Here is an 18,748-nt window from a genome sequence, read left to right as displayed (position 1 = left end):
TGCATGCATCAATTATTTCTTGGGCTTAAACCAATATTAAGACTGGGGTCTCTTTAGATGGGTAAAATGGTAATTATCTGGCGGTCTCTCTGACATTCACTGCGCCCCACATTTCTATCAACACTGTTATTGACCAGCACATACATTAAAGAGTTCACGTTATACCACATTATTTTGATAAAGAAAACACATATTCCTCTGAATTCATCCCTCTCTCAGTCTAAACCATCAGCTCGATGACAAAGATCTGACAACAACGCTTGGTTAGGCATACTTGTGAGTCGAATGGAGACTAGGGTTATGACCTGTGTCAGGGGGTGGTGTCCAGGCCCCGGGGCCATTGTTTGGTGTCTTTCTAAGCTCCTTTCTATGGCTCCTCTCTCTGTGCTCTGCTGGGATCCATCCTGTGGCCATGCCGCCATGCCGTGGTGTATTAGCTGTGAAGGGCTCAGTGCTGCTCAGTGCAACTGTGGTTGGGGCTGTAGGGGCTGAGCTCCACTGTTTGAGATAATGCATGGTTGACTTGATCTACAAGTGAACCTGACATTCTCCTGTCCTTACATCACCACAAACAGATATGGCTGGTCCCCAGATAAGGAAGGCAGAATTCACTGACTTGCTTTGTGCCTTGCAGCCCTGCTGTGATGGCTACATAGTTTACTCAATCTCACTATACATACAGGGAATGGATCTGTACACTAAATGTTACAGTGAGAACGGACGCTTTTTATGTTGAGTTGGGGCTTCAAATAGATATGCCAATTTAGATAGATAGAGAGAGAACGAGAACATACGCTGAGTGTACAAAACATTAGGAACAACTCTTTCCATGACATAAACTGACCAGGTGAATCTAGGTGAAAGCTATGATCCCTTATTGATGTCACTTATTAAATCCACTTCAATCAGTGTAGATGAAGGGGAGGAGACAGGTTAAATATGGATTTTTAAGCCTTGGGACAATCGAGATGGATTGTGTATGTGTGTCATTCAGAATGTTAATGGACAAGACAGAAGATTTAAGTGCCTTTGAACGGGGTATGGTGTAGGTGCTAGGTGCACCGGTTTGAGTGTGTCAAGAACTGCATCGATGCTGGGTTTTTCATGCTCAACAGTTTCCCGTGTGTATCAAAAATGATCCTCCACCCAAATGACATCCAGCTACCTTGGCACAACTGTTTCAAGCATTGGAGTCAACATGGGCCAGCATCCCTGTGGAACACTTTCGACACCTTGCTGTGTCCATGCCCTGATGAATTGAGGCTGTTCTGAGGGCAATAGGGGGTGCGACTCAATGTTAGGAAGGTGTTCTTAATGTTTTGTGCAGTCTGTGTATAACATGCAGTACAGAGGTGTAGAATGCTTATCCTGCTCAATAAACATAATTCAACACCTGATATGAACATGAACGTTCAGGAATATTTGATTCATTCGGCAAGATATATTCTGTATCCTGTAAAAGAAGGAAATGTGTGAAATTGTAACTTGATCTAAATCGTTCTAAACTGTATGTCTCGGTACACTGTGTCTACAACACATCATTACCCAACAAGTACCCAATCTAGCGGAAACATTCATTAACATTCCTAAACCTTTGAGAAAAGTCATAGTGTGTAACTTAGAAAAGTCAATGTGAGCGTCTATGTCAAACGAAAGAGTATATATCCATTAACATACACAACAGACCTCCATTGTAGTTGGAGGGAAAACAGAAAAGTGAAAAGAAGTTGAGTGGTGCCAGCTGCTTTGCCATCTGTCTCTGTCATGGCAGTACTTGTGATATGTTGAAACAACTTCCCTGAGAAGTGCTCCAGATAATCCGTGATTGTTTCCATTTGCAAACTCCTGATAGTATTCTACATTACAGTGGGGACTAAAGTTATTTATGGTGCTGGTTAAAGTTTTAGAGTACTGACCATCATTCGCTTCAGCAGTCAACACACACACACACACACACACACACACACACACACACACACACACACACACACACACACACACACACACACACACACACACACACACACACTCTGTCTCGTCTATAATGACCTAAAACACATGTTACAGTGCTTCCTCATCCTTATCACTGTGTTATCAGTATTGTGGAGAACTTTCAGTCCTAGACAACTATGTTTCTCATCCCACTAGAATGCATCATTACGTGCAGGCCCCATGGTCTGCTGGTCTACAGTAGGTACATGTATGCAACCCTGGAGACCGGGGTTCAATCCCCGTCTTCCCACTTTGTCTCCTGTTAATCTGTCTTCCCTGACGTTTCTAATCTGTCTGAATAAAGAATAAATGCTTAAAAAAGACATCTTTAAGAAAGCATCATAACATGTAGGCTGCTTGATGTTTTCAGGACTCTTTGATGCCATGCCACTGATGCCATCCATTATTTATAGCATGCTGCCACCACATCACATCTCCCCACACGTAAACCAGGCCACTCTAAGACCCACTCTGAAAATGCACCTTACTCCCTATATAGTGCACTACATGGGCCCTGGTGAAAAGTAGTGCACTATATAGGGAATGAATAGGGTGCCATTTAGGACGCAGACTAAGTCTCTACGTGGGGTTGGCCTAGGCTGGGCTGCTGCGTTCTCTTTCCTCTTGGTTGCGCTGGTGGAGGAGTTTAGGAACACAGTGGAGGCTTTGCTTGCTTCACCTCCTCCAACGAGAGTGAATCCCTGCTGCCGGCCTCTGATAAGTCCGCCCTGTCCCGGCCTCCAGCCCCCCAGTACTCCAGCCCCCCAGCCTTGCTATCCTGGCTCGGGGCCCACCAAAGCCCAAAGACAAAACCCTGTCAAATGACTCCAGATGGATGAACAGCAGAAAATGACAGTATTCCGTGAAGAATGCTGATTTGGTCGGTGGTCACATGGGTCTTCTATCAGCGGAGGCTTTGAGATAAAGAACCCAGATAAGACAAGAGGAGAGGAGGCCTGGACAGTGTCGGCTTCACAGGCCTGGTGGTCCAGCACATAGCAGTGTGTGTGTGTGTGTTTGTGTGTGTGTGTGTTTATGAGGCTGTCAAAACAGGAATATTACACCACAGGGTCGTCAGAAAACTAATTGGGTAACAAAGACCATTTCCCCTCCTGGAGCCCCATCTTTTAACAGTCCGCGTGCTGAGACTGTGATAAGGGAGTTCACGTCTAATACATTTAGTGGGGGCAAGTTCACCATCTTTATCTTATTTACTTACCTCAGTGTAAATATGGCCGGTCTTTAAAGGGGATTTATTAAGACCCTCATTTCTCTAAAGTGCACGCTAGAATCAAACTGTTTCTGTGTCCTAGGTATACAATCAAATGATTATGTTTCTGTGTCCTAGGTATACAATCAAATGATTATGTTTCTGTGTCCTAGGTATACAATCAAATGATTATGTTTCTGTGTCCTAGGTATACAATCAAATGATTATGTTTCTGTGTCCTAGGTATACAATCAAATGATTATGTTTCTGTGTCCTAGGTATACAATCAAATGATTATGTTTCTGTGTCCTAGGTATACAATGATTATGCAAATATCAGTAGGTAAGGATTTTTCCGCGGTTCAGGGATGGCCATGAGGGTTGTGCAAAACAGCTTCCTTAAATATAATGCCACGTAGATGCTTTTTTTATTGCATGGTGATTTCTGACTTCACAGAGAAGAAATAAGAGTTCAAAGGAACGCATTAAAATCCAAGGCTGTACCTTAAAGGGGAAGTGAGGTTTATCCAGGCTTTATTCAAGCATCATCTTGCCTTGAATGTGATTGTTTGTCTTCACTGACTTCTGACTGCTCCTAGGTCTGTGTTTATGTGTGGAGGGATAGCTTGTGACCTTAATGGCTGATAGACTTTGTCTCTTCATGTCTTCTTTGAAGAATGGCCCCTCCGTATGTTTATTCCTGTGTGTTTAAAGTTGAGCTGTCCGGAGTATGAGCCACCTGGCTGGTTCAGTGACCCTGGGGGAACAGTAATGTACCATACAGGTGAACACATCGCTGGCTGTCGCTTCTCTATTATGTGCTCACATAGTTTCTCATGGCTCCAGGAGCCGAGCCCTAAGTTACATGCAAAGATCAAACAAGTCCCCATTTGAATTCAAATAGGAAATTCAAATAGCGAGAACTGAGGCGTTCGGTGTTATTTCTCTGACCGAAGCCAAACAGTAGGAAGACGTGCGTGTACAGGATGTGTACCTCCTAGTCATTATTAAGTAGTGAAGCGTGCATTACACATTCTATGTTCTCTTTCTTCCCTACGTCAAATAATGATCCATAGGCTACACATTATATTCTGTATCTGCAACTTGCACTTCATGGATTAACATGTGAATTTGAATGAAACGTCCACTTCAGCCAAACAACTGGTTGGTGAACAGGGACAATAGACCAGAACATGTCAAAGGCCCGTAGTCTGTCTGTTGCAGTAAGGAGGAGATGAGAGGATATTGTCATTTAAACATATTGTTCATCAAACCTCCCATATCTACTTCCTCACATAACTCCTCCCATTCCGAGAGAGAGAGAGAGAGAGAGAGAGAGAGAGAGAGAGAGAGAGAGAGAGAGAGAGAGAGAGAGAGAGAGAGAGAGAGAGAGAGAGAGAGAGAGAGAGAGAGAGAGAGAGAGAGAGAGAGAGAGAGAGAGAGAGAGAGAGAGAGAGAGAGAGAGAGAGAGAGAGAGAGAGAGAGAGAGAGAGAGAGAGAGAGAGAGGAGAGAGAGAGAGAGAGAGAGAGAGAGGGGACTTGTCTGGAGGGCAGGTAGATCTTCCACTACACTGGATGGGTTTGGAGTTGGAGCAGGATGCTTGGAACTCATTGCTTTCCCTCACTCACTCCTTTTTGCTGTCATATTGTAATGATCAATCAACACACACTCAATGTGGTATCTAAGACTCAAGGTCCCTTATTGTCCATATGTGGTTACAATCAGGAATAGATAGATAAATTCAAATAAGTAAGAACAGATAGGATGTCATTTAATTGATCAAATACTGTATGTATATTTCCCATGGCTGCCATGATCTACAAACTAAAGGCACAGCAATGGGTAGCTGCCATTATAGCAACAACAACTAAAGGCAGAGTGATTGGTGTCCTTTTAAAGATTCCAGGAACAGAATTGAACAAAGTTGAAAAGAGAAAGATGTGTGTGTGGGGAGGAGGGGGTAGAAAAGAAAAAAGCCTTATTTTGCACTCAAGCAGTAAACTAACTGCAGCACAGAGCGAGCGCAGGGAGGGAGAAGATTTCTGCTGAATTATCTCCCACCTCACATTTGCTCTTAGGCAAGCAGTTTAAAAGCCAAGCGATTGAGCCAGTGATCCAATTTGAAATGCAGAAATGATTAGAGCAGCTTGCCTCATTTCATATCGAAATGCTCTGATTTTTGACAGGGCAGCAGCCAAGATCTATCTCTACAGGGAATTAGTGTCGAATTTTTTGCATATTTCTGTTATTTACTCTCCCAATAGCAGATGCTACTGTAGGGAGAGAGAGAGAAAAAGAAAGCTACATGAAGGCACTATATCATGTTATTGGGGCAGATGTAACTATACTACCGTTGGAGATGGAGAGAATGGCTTGAAATGAGACCTGAGAAATGGATGTATTGGAAACATTTCCCAGTTCATGTGGGATGTTGACAGATAATCGTGTTTTTTTTAGGGTTCAATTAAAGGAAAATATACATAAATATCCATATACTGAATATGAGCTTCTATACATGCAGAAAAACTTGGAGATGGATTGAAAGAGAAAGTGTTTTGGCCATTTATTCATCCGTCCTTGAGGCTAAAGAAATATTAATATGGGAATGAGATAACGAGGGCTAGAGGAAAATCTCCTCTAATGAAATTTCCAGTTGACCACATGCAATTTGTTTCATCGTGCTGAACAACTAATTGCAATGGACGTTATCAAGGTGTGTGCTGTAGTATGCTGTAAACAGGTGCAAATCCTTTATCCCCATATACCTCCACCGCAGTAACATATCATGTAGAAACCTGACATAACACATCCATAAGCTTTTCTGCTCTTCATTTCGTATAAAGGGCTAACCCGAGTCTTATATGGACATGACACATCAAAACTATTAGTGGCATGTTGTTAAAATATGAACGCTGGGTCAAGCGCTGTGTGTGGGAGTGTAAAACACAGAGAGATGAACTGAAGGAATGAAACCTGCTGCTTCTTCTACTATTTACGTTTTTCACTGAATATTTATACTGAACTTAAGGACTAGTTTCATTTAAGGAACCGAATACATATTATTGAAATATAAAAAACTGAAATGTGTATTTTCTAAGTAAAATGCTATAAAATATATATATATATTTGCATTTGTATTATGATTCAGAGCACATTTAGTCTTTCATACTGTAGTGTTTTTAATATCCATGGCTACTGGATATACAGTGGACCTTTTTAAGCAAAACAACAAGTAGAAAATATTGCAAAGATGCTCAGACTAAAACTGGGTTTGATCTCTCTACAGTTGGGGATCAGGACAGATACAGTACTACATTTGTGACCTTGGTAGAAAAAAAGATGAGGAAAGAATCATTCCCACCAAGGATTGATATCGATTTCCCCTGGCCTGACCGTGAAGCGGGTTAAGAGTTGCCCAGTGGTGGTGAAATGGTCAGTGGTGATATCATTAGCTTGTTTACACAGGAAACCAGTGAGTTAGGAGGAAGCTGAGTGTCACAAGCCACTTTCTTCCTCACCTCCTTCAGCTGATCTGAGGATCATGGTATCAAGGAGGGATTAGTAGTGACTTGGGATTTGTGTGATTGGTTAATTTATTGCGGTGATGGCAGGTCTTTCATCTATGGCAACATTTAATCAGCCCAGCCACAGAGGCTGTTACAGGTTAGCTCCTGTCTGGAGTCAGTCCGGCGCTGCCATCAACTCCATCACAATTCCCCTGAAAATTCCAAATTATCTGGAACAGGCTTTAGCTTCTCAGTAATAAAAATTAGAACAGATTCCTGATAGAAGCTTTTCCTCACACAGTGCCAATTATAAATAGCTAGGGCTCTGCCTTTGGAAGGAAGGAGGAAAAATCCACTATGAGAGATGTGCAATGGAACTTATCGCTCAGCCCCTGCTCTTCGCTCTGATCCAAATCCGTGTGGCTGAAAATTTATATTAGATTTTATCACAGAGGCCTAAGTCTAGAAAAATCAATGAAGGTTATCTTTTATGTTGCAGCAACTTGTGGAAATATTGATTTTCATTTTATAGCGACTTTGGAGCATCATTTTGTAATCACTTCCTCGCTGACTACACTGTTTTGGTAACTGTATCTTTTACACGTTGGTTGAACGGTAACAGGGCTCAGAAAAAAACCCTGGGAGAGTGTTGAAACCACTAGAGTGAGGGAACAGGGTGGATAAACCACAACACACCATGAGGAGGAAGGGTGGATGGTTTTCAACACTTATCCATGACTTTACTTTATAAAGTGACACATTTTGTCACATTTATTTTCCATCTAATTTACTGTAGATACTTCAAGTGTCCTTGTTTTATTTTATTAATTCATACATTTTCAAATTTGAACATCACCATTGTTTCTACTTTTTTTTTACTTGATCTGATTGGATTAGTAAATCCACCTATTTTAATTTCTGTGAGTCCTCTAATCTGTAGAATAGCTAGTCTTAATATTAGTATTAGTATTAGTCTGAATGAAACCGTATTGTATCTGGCTATGGATTTTAAAGCTGGTGGTGTTGATGTTGTAATATCCAATATATTATGAATATATTGTAATATCCAATATATAGTATTATTTGCTGCTCTGAATACATTTATTCATGAGGAAGTGGAACAGCACAGAGTCACTGTTGTGTGTCACATTCCTTAGTTGTGATTGGTAGTTAGAGAAAGGGGTATGTTTTTATTTTGTATACATCACCCCCTCACTCCAGAGAAATCAACATGTTCTGCTTGTCACTCTGGCTTTGTCTGAAGCTTTGACTACACATGTACAGTATTTACTGTATAGGAAGAGGGCGTTCATTTAAGGATAATATGCTCCTCCCCTTGGTGACATCATTGTGTGTTATATCCAGAATACAGGTTCTCTGCATTCCTTTGTCTGAAATACTTCAAAGCTCCAACATAGTCATTATTTAGAGTAGTTCATTTTTATGAATGGCACATTTATGATAAATTGACCATTATTTTGATAAATGTATTCAGTTAATTTATTAAGTTTAGTTTTATTAATAAGTTATGTTATGACGATTTTGACAATTAATCGTTATATTAAGAAAACACATTGAAACAAAAATAAATGTCAGTAATGTAAATCATTCAAATTCAAATACAATTTTAAAGGAAATCTAATCCAGTAAATATGTTTGCTTTCTTATGATATTTCTAATGTTGAAAACTATACCCATATATTATTATTATTAGTCTTTCCCTGGTGAGAGGCAGTGTAATATAGTGAATTCCCAGAAGGCCTTAGAGACTAGACGGACAGGAAGAGGGGAAGAAGAAGCCTCACACAGCTAAATCAGAGAGATGGCCCCCAGTCTGGAGATCTGACAAAGGGTTAATCCGATTCTCATTTTAGATAGTTGTCGTAGCAACAATCAGATCCGTCTCCTTTGCTCCTTTTGACAGGGTTGTAAGATTTACAGGTTCGCTGAAGATATACGACTTTATTGTCAGGCTAATTTGAGATGTGAAATAGAGGACGGCTTAAATGACAGAGGTCTCTCTCTGTTCCTCTGCCAGGGTGGGATAAGATACCTAAATATTAAGGAATGAGAAAATCAACAGACACAATGTGCTGTTCTCTAGGTGTTTGATCCGTCTGACTGGCACAAGTCCACCATTGCTTCGAGCTGCTATGTAAGAACTAGAGTTGAGGTTTTCTTTTCATTTTATACGTATTGTTTCATTTGTGTATGACAGACTGACTGAGATCAGAGCCCATATGCTGTCTGCACTTTAGATATTGAATGTAGCCGACAGTATTTCTGTTTTCTCAGAAAGAGAGAGAGCCCTCTAATCCTCAGTCACTAGTAACGGAACATTTCTGTGTGTGCTTCACCCACGTGCACAATAAATCATCTTTTGTGTGTATCTGTGCCAATTCAGACCTTTAACGTGTGAAAGTGGCATTTGCATTTATCCTTGAAGGGTTGTTGCTGCCTTTCCAAAGAAATATCTGAAACACATAGTGACGACTTGTGCTCTTCTGTTGCATTAGGCAGATGGATGGTGTCTCATGGCAGCCCGTTTCAAATGGAAAAACAAATGAAGTGTCGAGAAGAGATTGCACCCAGACCATTTTCTCTTAGCTAAACTATTTCTGTAACACCTTAATGAAGGAGGACCTGGGGGTTAAAAAGTAATGGCCTTGAAATACTGACATTTTGCCTGCTAGCAATAGGCTACTGTAACGACTGCCCAAGAAAGATGCTTCTACCCTCCCCATGAGCACTGAAGATGTACTCTTGGCTTTCATTACCCTTTGTAAAAATTTTAAAAAATCAATTAAAAAAATAAAATAGAATAGAAAATCATATGAAAATAAATAGAAAGGCCTTTCCAATCTGACCGAGCCCTCTCCATGTCTGACCGAGCCCTCTCCATGTCTGACCGAGCCCTCTCCATGTCTGACCGAGCCCTCTCCATGTCTGACCGAGCCCTCTCCATGTCTGACCGAGCCCTCTCCATGTCTGACCGAGCCCTCTCCATGTCTGGTTGTGAATACATTTAGCTGGGGCCACAGTATCTATCTCTCTGTTTTCCTTCCATACAAATAACTTAAAGCACCAACACTTGACCCGAGCCCAGAAGAAAAATGATGTTACACATTCAGAATAATTTGCCGGCATATTATAAGACGTCGCCTCAATCGCCCTTTGAAATAGATACTGATTCTTTAAATTCTTCCCTGGCTGTTTCAGGAAATAGTGAGATCCCAGCGATAGCGCAGCACAATGTGCCTAAAGTTCACTCCTGAACACTCGCCTCCTTCACTCTAAAAGTCATCGGCATTCTGGGCATCCGAGATCTTCTTAATCTTGGAGATCTGATACTGTATCGTTGGGATCATAGGGACCAGGCGTTAGCAGCACTGTATGCCCCCCCCCCCCCCCCCCCCCCACACTCCAACCACTCTCCTACCCCAGCTGCCCCCACCACTTTGATCCCATTCCTCTGCCCCAACCCCCCCGTACTCCACCCCCTCCACCCACAACCCTCTCAATTCCCAAATCTTCTCATTGCGGGGAGAAGAAGAGGACCTACTAGCTTATAGAATGACCCTGTTTATGGCTTGCAGAGAAGAAGAGGAAGCATCACTTGGTGGCTATTATTAATTATTGTTTGTTTAATCACCAAAATAAGCAAATGATTAGTGTTTGTTATCTGTCCCTGTCCAGAAGATGAAGAGCTGTGTACCGGTGGTGCTCAGCGCGGGCCCCAGGTGGCTGCTGGATGTGACTTGGCAAGGAGCAGAAGACAACAAAAATAACTGTGTGGTGTACAGCAAAGGTAAGCTCAATCTCCAGACTGTTGTATACAGTCTGTTATCTCCCTAGCAACACCACAGCAGCCAAACATACATGTCTGATACACAATCCCCCCACTTAAATTCTGCTGTCTGTCTGTCTCTCACTGTCTTTCAATCCAAAACATTTTTTTTGACATCCCTCTGAAGTCATTTAGTGTATCAACCCAAAGTCTTGATTAGGAACAGGAAAACAACATGCGACAAAGTCAGTGCTTTTAGATTTCACATGGTAAATATATTAATTAGCTTTTTATGCTCAGTCTGAGTGAATTCCTCTCTGTTCACAAATTACAATTGCCCCAAATTATTATGTAGACGATAATCTGAAACTTGCTAATGGCATATCTCTCTTTTTATGTAATGTGGGGTTACTGGGTGTGACCGTAGAGGTTGTTAGTCTCGAATCACACTGAAATAAAAATGAGGGATTTAGTTGCTGTCTGCTAGAATGCCCTTATTAGGCAAGCTCAAAATGGCTGCCCATCCATAGTTCATGATTGGGCTTCAGGTTACTGATTGTAAAATGCTAATACGGCACACTGACAGTAGCGTCTTCAGACTTCAGTCTTTATGAAAGCACTGTGCTGCTGACTGGCTGCTGCAGCCCATAATTGGGTCTTGACGGGTGTATCCAGAGACACACAGGCACATAAATAAGTAAATAAAGATGTTTGAATTCAAAAGGGATGCAAGAAGTGGTTTCTATTTATCCCGTTTTCTAAACGATTACCCTGTGAGTAGACTCACGAAGGAGCTGAAATGGAGGTTCTTCCCCTCAAAGTGAATCAGAGCGGGAACTGGGATTTGCAGCCCGGATTTTCTTTCGGTCTCCCAATTCTCATCTACTAATCACTAGACTGCACTGGGGAGTTATCCTCTTAACCGGCTACTTAACTTTGTGCTCTTTATCACCAAATCATTCAAGTTTATGATAAGCTGTTAAAGGAGATTATGCACTTCTTTAAAAATCTCCTAATCTAAATATATGAAACAAAAAAGGGGAGTAATAACAGGATTTGGTCTCGTTTTGTTAAGTCTGTCATTCCCCCTCGCCGTCTCCACAGTCATTATAGAACACATCCCAGATGTAGTTGCAGTACTGCCATCATCTCACACAGACGGACGTTATGGATCTGTGATCACCTCTGTAGCATTGTCCTTCATATCCCCTTGTTCATAGCATCTAGTTGACCCTTATTCAATTAGAAAAGGAAGTGATGTGAAAGTCGGACCAAAAAGAGAGTCCCCCAGTGAGAGCCGTTTGTGTTGTATTAGTATAGAGCTGCTAAACCTTTCTCCACAATCACACGCCTGCCAAGCCATAATAGACGATACAGAGGGGTAAAATACTGAAAAATATAATGAATTTCAATTTGGAAATATTTGGATAATATTGTCACCTTACTGTGTGTAGTCATTTTGAGACAAAATCTGTAGACCGAGACAGAATCAGCATCCATCCAGTTTTTCTATTTCTATGGCCCCAGACAGAATCTGTCTAGTTATTCTATGTATGTGGCCCCAGACAGAATCTCTCTAGTTATTCTATGTATGTGGCCCCAGACAGAATCTGTCTAGTTATTCTATGTATGTGGCCCCAGACAGAATCTCTCTAGTTATTCTATGTATGTTGCCCCAGACATAATCTCTCTAGTTATTCTATGTATGTGGCCCCAGACAGAATCTCTCTAGTTATTCTATGTATGTGGCCCCAGACATAATCTCTCTAGTTATTATATGTATGTGGTCTCAGACAGAATCTCTCTAGTTATTCTATGTATGTGGCCCCATACAGAATCTCTCTAGTTATTCTATGTATGTGGCCCCAGAGAGAATATCTGTAGTTATTGTACATAATCTATCTAGTTATTCTATGTATGTGGCTCCAGAGAGAATATCTGTAGTTATTGTACAGAATCTATTTAGTGATTGTATTTCTATGGCCCCAGAGAGAATATCTGTAGTTATTGTACAGAATCTATTTAGTTATTGTATTTCTATGGCCCCAGAGAGAATATCTGTAGTTATTGTACAGAATCTATTTAGTTATTGTATTTCTATGGCCCCAGAGAGAATGTCTGTAGTTATTGTACAGAATCTATTTAGTTATTGTATTTCTATGGCCCCAGAGAGAATATCTGTAGTTATTGTATTACTATGGCCCCAGAGAGAATATATGTAGTTATTGTACAGAATCTATTTAGTTATTGTATTTCTATGGCCCCAGAGAGAATATCAGTAGTTATTGTACAGAATCTATTTAGTTATTGTATTTCTATGGTCCCAGAGAGAATTACTGTAGTTATTGTATTTCTATAGCTCCACGTAGACACCAGACAGTACAGAATGACTCAGTGATGACTCCCTCTCTGCATGAAGCAGACACACAGACACACAGAGCCATAGGGCCTCAGTGTTTACATCTCTCCCCAAGTGTTGCTGTTTGTCTGTTTGTCTGTTTTGCGCTAAGAAAGGCAGTTGACTTATGGTAATCAGTGGACATCTCAATATACTGCATGTTCATTGGTTCTCACTGAATATGGCTACTTGGCTCGTGTTCCAATCATCTTGGCTTTCTTGAGCACTGTCTCAGACATCTTCTGTGCATGGTGAGGAGTGCCTCTTAAAGAGAGAAATGATTCCCAATGGACTGATGCAGTCCAACGGTGTGTAATGTATAATACATGCTAGTTCACTGTGAACAAGAACTATGTGGGTTTGGTGGAATCCCCATTGGGCTGCCCCAGGCTTCCAGCAGAAAACACACTACCACGGTTACCACATATCTACTATTAGACATGGGATTTTATTTCATTCTGTCCTGTGTCCTGGTTCTACTAAATGTCCCTTTTTTAATGATTTGCCACTCACTGTCTCTATCATTTTGTATTGTTGATATTGACCAATGACACACTGTATAATGAGACATTTCTAAACTAACATGTCTACTGAGAGTTTACCCTATCCACTGCGGCTATATACTGTAGATTATTATGTCTATGTGTCATATGCCCACAGTTTGTGTTAAATATATATTCCTTTAAAATGAAGAATGTCTACCAATTCCCCCTTGAAGACGTGCTAATATAAAAAGTGGAATAAAAATATCTGTTTTTACCAGGCTGTCTTTCTATCAGTAGCACCAGAAACAGTAAGCATACAGTGCTGTTTGTTTTACATTAGCCTCCCATGCAGGCAGACAGTATACTGTAGTGCCTCAGCACAGAGCACAGCAGTCAGCCATTACTAAAACTCTCAACTTGACTGCTGCACCCACTCATTATCGAGAAATCCACCTGGAACCTCCGCAATGCTCCGCGCCACACATGGACAGTTTCTCTGAACCACTGACGTTTTCTAGAAACAGGCAGCGAGTCTGTGGAGTAATTACACGTTACAGTAACGCAGAGGGAGGGAGGGAACTGGGGGAGAATTGGTCGAGAGATAGGGAGAGAGTGAGAGAGCGACAGGGAATTGAGAGAGAGCAAGTCAGAGAGGGAGGATATCAGTGGAGAATTGGTACATTTGATGAACAATATGGAAGTGTTATGGATGGAAATATGGAAATTTAAGCCATTTTTTTGGCGTTTTCATTATTCCACTATTGAATCAAAAGAGCGACGTTCAGTATATTAAAACAAAAAGAAACAAAGAAGAAATGGGACAATAAATAGATATATAATTTCAGGATCACTCCTATCCACAATGTCATGAAATACAGTGCCTCCTCCCTCAAATAAGAGTTCATTTCCAATGCTCTAATTTCATTGATTTATTTTTCTTATTTTTTGCCTTTTTTAGAGAGAACATAATGTTGGCCTCCGAGACTGGACATCCACCAATCATTCTGCTGGTCTTACAGTTCGTCAGATTTCTTGGTACCTACTGTCCACACATTACATGTATATCATCATTACCAGTATGACAGTAAAGTCAGCATGGCTGTATTCAACTCAGAGCTCTCCTATTGTGCTCGACCATTATCACCTGATATCTGAGCCCTTAGAAACTCACCTGAGCTCTGTCTTGATATTATGTCCTATTATTCTAAGGTCACCTGCGTTTTTCTAACGTAAGCCTCTTAAGCGGACCACATTCAGATACAGCATGTCCAATATGTCTCTGGAGAAAGTCGGCCATTGTTGGAGCGGAAATTGACCAATGTACTAGAGCGTTTTGCATAAGCCCATACGGTGTAGAATTAGACTGTAACTCACTGCTGTGTCTTTCTGTTACTTCATGTTCACTAAGTCCTCGCCATCTGATCCCTTTTCTCACTCGTCCGTTGTTCACACGCTCTTCGCCAGAGACCTCGGAGACCTCGGAGGTGAACTTGTGGGACATGGCTAGATCTTTTTAGATTCATTTCTCATCGACTGAAATCTTAACTGTCTTTCCACAGTAATTTTGAAATTGCGTCTGATTTTATAAATATTCTGTCCAAAACAAAATAGGGAGAATTCAGAATAAGATATAGTCTTGGTTTAGAAAGGGGGAAATATATTGTAAAACGTGTTTGGGACTGGGGGAAAGGAGAGAGAGTACTGTAACAGTTCAGATTGAATTGTTCATTTCAACCCTCCCCTTTAAAACGACGGAGGCAAATAGGAGGTGCTGAGGTTATTATCTGTTATCTGGGAACATGGGGAAATAGTGTGACTGAATAATAACTAAACAACTGACACAATGTCAAAATTTCATTATCAGTGTATTAAAACAAAATTGTACCCTAAAGGAGGCCCCACCACAGCTCAGAGCAGCAGAGTAATTATGTTGAATTAAAATACAACAGAGATCAACAGAATCGTTTTCATTAGGAAATTATTAATGATTCCGCGGCAACAATAATTGATTGCACTGAGCCAGGCGATAACTGCACGGTCAGGCTGGAGGGAGCGGAGTGCTCCGACTGTACCGTGGCTGTAGTGTAATATTAACTGACTGTGGCAGGCAGTGGTAGAGTATTGTACTGCAAGACTGGACTGGAGGCTGCTGATGGTAGGGAGGGGGGGTGTTAAGGACAGCAGACTTCATTATATAGAATGTGAGAAGACTTAGCATCCTACACATCATGCATAAACACACAGACCGAAATGCACACACCCACCCCCACACACACACACACACACACACACACACACACACACACACACACACACACACACACACACGCATACACATGTTTGTTCTTGCTTCATTCAGCAGAGACAGTGAAAGACGTCAGCCCAGACTCTTCCTCCGAATGCCTTTTATGTGCATTGTTCCCTCACTGTTGGTGGAGGCAGACTGGCGGGCGGCTGGCCTCCCCCAGCAACACCACCACACACAGACACCAGACACCAGACTCTGTCTGTCACAGCCCCCACTCTCTGAACATCCACCACAAACAAACCACAAACCACAATACACCCAAATTAGGACGTTTCCACAAACACTCATTAACCTAAGCCTAATTGTGACACACAGAAAAGACAGAAGAAAACAACAAGTGAAAGTGATGGGCCGCACTGATGACAAACAGAAGAGAGGAGAGGCACGCTGTATGTGTTTCATCCATCACTCTCCCCAGTCAGGCAGTATGTTGTCGTTGCAGTAGAGGACAACACAGACAGACGGCTGCGCGTCCTTGTATCAATGCCACTGAGGGTGTCGTGTCACGCTAACGAGCATGTAGCCTAGCTGGCCGCTCTCCCTCCCTCCGTAGCAGGAGGGTTTTGACTCACTCTGCCATTCACTCTGCATATTTAAATGCCTTGTAAAGCTTAAGTAGACCCACTTTTCCATGTCAGGGCAGCGTTCAATCCTGCTGTGCCCATTAATTATGATACCATTGTGCTCCGGTGTGGCTAATAAGAGTGATGTATTGCACCCTTGTGGCATTATAATCATGTCTAGTGAAGTACCTGGACTGTCTGAGCACTAGGCTTCTCTTTAGAGCACTTGGGTAAAAGGAGGCAGCTCATCTAGCCTACTCTCCTCTCCTGTCCAGGGTTGGTTAATGGGCTTGTTCTGGAGAGTGGGCTGTTGATTTAGCTTTAGCATAATTGTATAATCGATGATGAGAAATGCCTGTGTATCGATCTGGGGGAAGCAGATGGAGCTGTCTGTCTGTAAGCCCAGCAGGGATTTTAAAGCTCGCCCTGAAAGAGGTACTGGTCCTTAGGATAGGAGCTGTACAGGAGGAAACAGGGTGTGACTTTCAGACATAAACCAATTCCTTGGACATGAAAATAATGATCTGCAAGGTTTTGATTAAGAGGATCACAGTTGCTTAGTTAAAGAGTTCATTCTATGCGTCTTTAAGAGCCTCAGCCCAGGCCTGCTTTTAGAACTGTCTATGATTCACCTCTCCTTCCTGGCCGCTCGGCCTCGCCGCCCCCATCATGGCACAGCTGTCGTAAGTAGGTGTGAAAAGCATTGTCAATGTGCTTTAGGATAAAGCTCTGTGGTGGGATGCCATTGGTCACGATGAACCCCCACCCACCTTCAGCTGCAGCAGAGGGCGAGTGGAGGAGAGGGAGAGAGAGAGAGGCCTTCTTCGGGGTTATTTTCATCTGCAGTAGGGGGTCAGAGTGAGAGATCAGTGGGGTGAATGAGTATTACACACACACACACACACACACACACACACACACACACAGTTAGAGCGAGGAAGAATAGCGAACTGCATGGACACCCTCCACATGGCAGAAGATGGGAAGAAAATCACTGATGGGCACTAGAATGAAGAGATACAGTATCACCTCTGTCACCCTGGTCACAATAGAATTACATTATAGGGTTCACTGCAGGGATTTCATTTGTCTCCTTCCACATTGTATGTCCCTTTATAAATACCTTTTGGAAGAAAATACATCCGATTTTCTCTGAAATAAGCGGACACATTACAAAATAGTTTTGTGGGGTCGCTTCTGTGTTCGAGGGGGAGAACTTCCTGATAACCTTTATACATACCTCTGATAACCTTTATACATACCTCTGATAACCTTTATACATTCCTCTGATAACCTTTATACATACCTCTGATAACCTTTATACATTCCTCTGATAACCTTTATACATACCTCTGATAACCTTTATACATACCTCTGATAACCACCTTTATACATACCTCTGATAACCACCTTTATACATACCTCTGATAACCTTTATACATACCTCTGATAACCTTTATACATACCTCTGATAACCTTTATACATACCTCTGATAACCTTTATACATACCTCTGATAACCTTTATACATACCTCTGATAACCTTTATACATTCCTCTGATAACCTTTATACATACCTCTGATAACCTTTATACATACCTCTGATAACCTTTATACATACCTCTGATAACCTTTATACATTCCTCTGATAACCTTTATACATACCTCTGATAACCTTTATACATTTCTCTGATAACCTTTATACATACCTCTGATAACCTTTATACGTACCTCTGATAACCTTTATACGTACCTCTGATAACCTTTATACATACCTCTGATAACCTTTATACATACCTCTGATAACCTTTATACATACCTCTGATAACCTTTATACATACCTCTGATAACCTTTATACATACCTCTGATAACCTTTATACATACCTCTGATAACCTTTATACATTCCTCTGATAACCTTTATACATACCTCTGATAACCTTTATACATACCTCTGATAACCTTTATACATACCTCTGATAACCTTTATACATACCTCTGATAACCTTTATACATACCTCTGATAACCTTTATACATACCTCTGATAACCTTTATACATACCTCTGATAACCTTTATACATACCTCTGATAACCTTTATACATACCTCTGATAACCTTTATACATACCTCTGATAACCTTTATACATACCTCTGATAACCTTTATACATACCTCTGATAACCTTTATACATACCTCTGATAACCTTTATACATACCTCTGATAACCTTTATACATACCTCTGATAACCTTTATACATACCTCTGATAACCTTTATACGTACCTCTGCAGCTAATCCATTTAATTGATTGCACATCCGGCTGTGTGAATAAACATATCCCTGCAGTCTTTAGAGTGTGGTATCAGTAGGGTATCACTTTTTCTCATTGCACACCGCGCAGGAGCACACAGAGCTTGCTCCTCCATTGCTGGCTTATCTATGGGGTTTATGATGCTCTGGTCATGGGGTCTCAGCCGTTCCACCCCTCTTAAACCCCAATGC

The 18,748-nt window shown here is 41.4% G+C and overlaps 1 protein-coding gene across 1 annotated transcript in view; it reads left to right on the top strand.

Moving 5' to 3' along the window:
• Positions 1-18,748, top strand: part of LOC110511176 (zinc finger protein ZFPM2) — a 194,043-nt gene that overhangs the window by 109,397 nt on the left and 65,898 nt on the right. Inside the window, exon 5 of the mRNA XM_036971043.2 lies at positions 10,405-10,516. Coding sequence (XP_036826938.2) covers positions 10,405-10,516 — 112 coding nt within the window. The remainder of the gene's footprint in view (positions 1-10,404; positions 10,517-18,748) is intronic.

The sequence above is a fragment of the Oncorhynchus mykiss genome, chromosome 3 (assembly GCF_057628025.1).
Source record: "Oncorhynchus mykiss isolate SJ-2025 chromosome 3, ASM5762802v1, whole genome shotgun sequence".
Lineage (NCBI taxonomy): Eukaryota > Metazoa > Chordata > Actinopteri > Salmoniformes > Salmonidae > Oncorhynchus > Oncorhynchus mykiss.
This window is presented reverse-complemented; position numbering and strand designations above follow the sequence as displayed.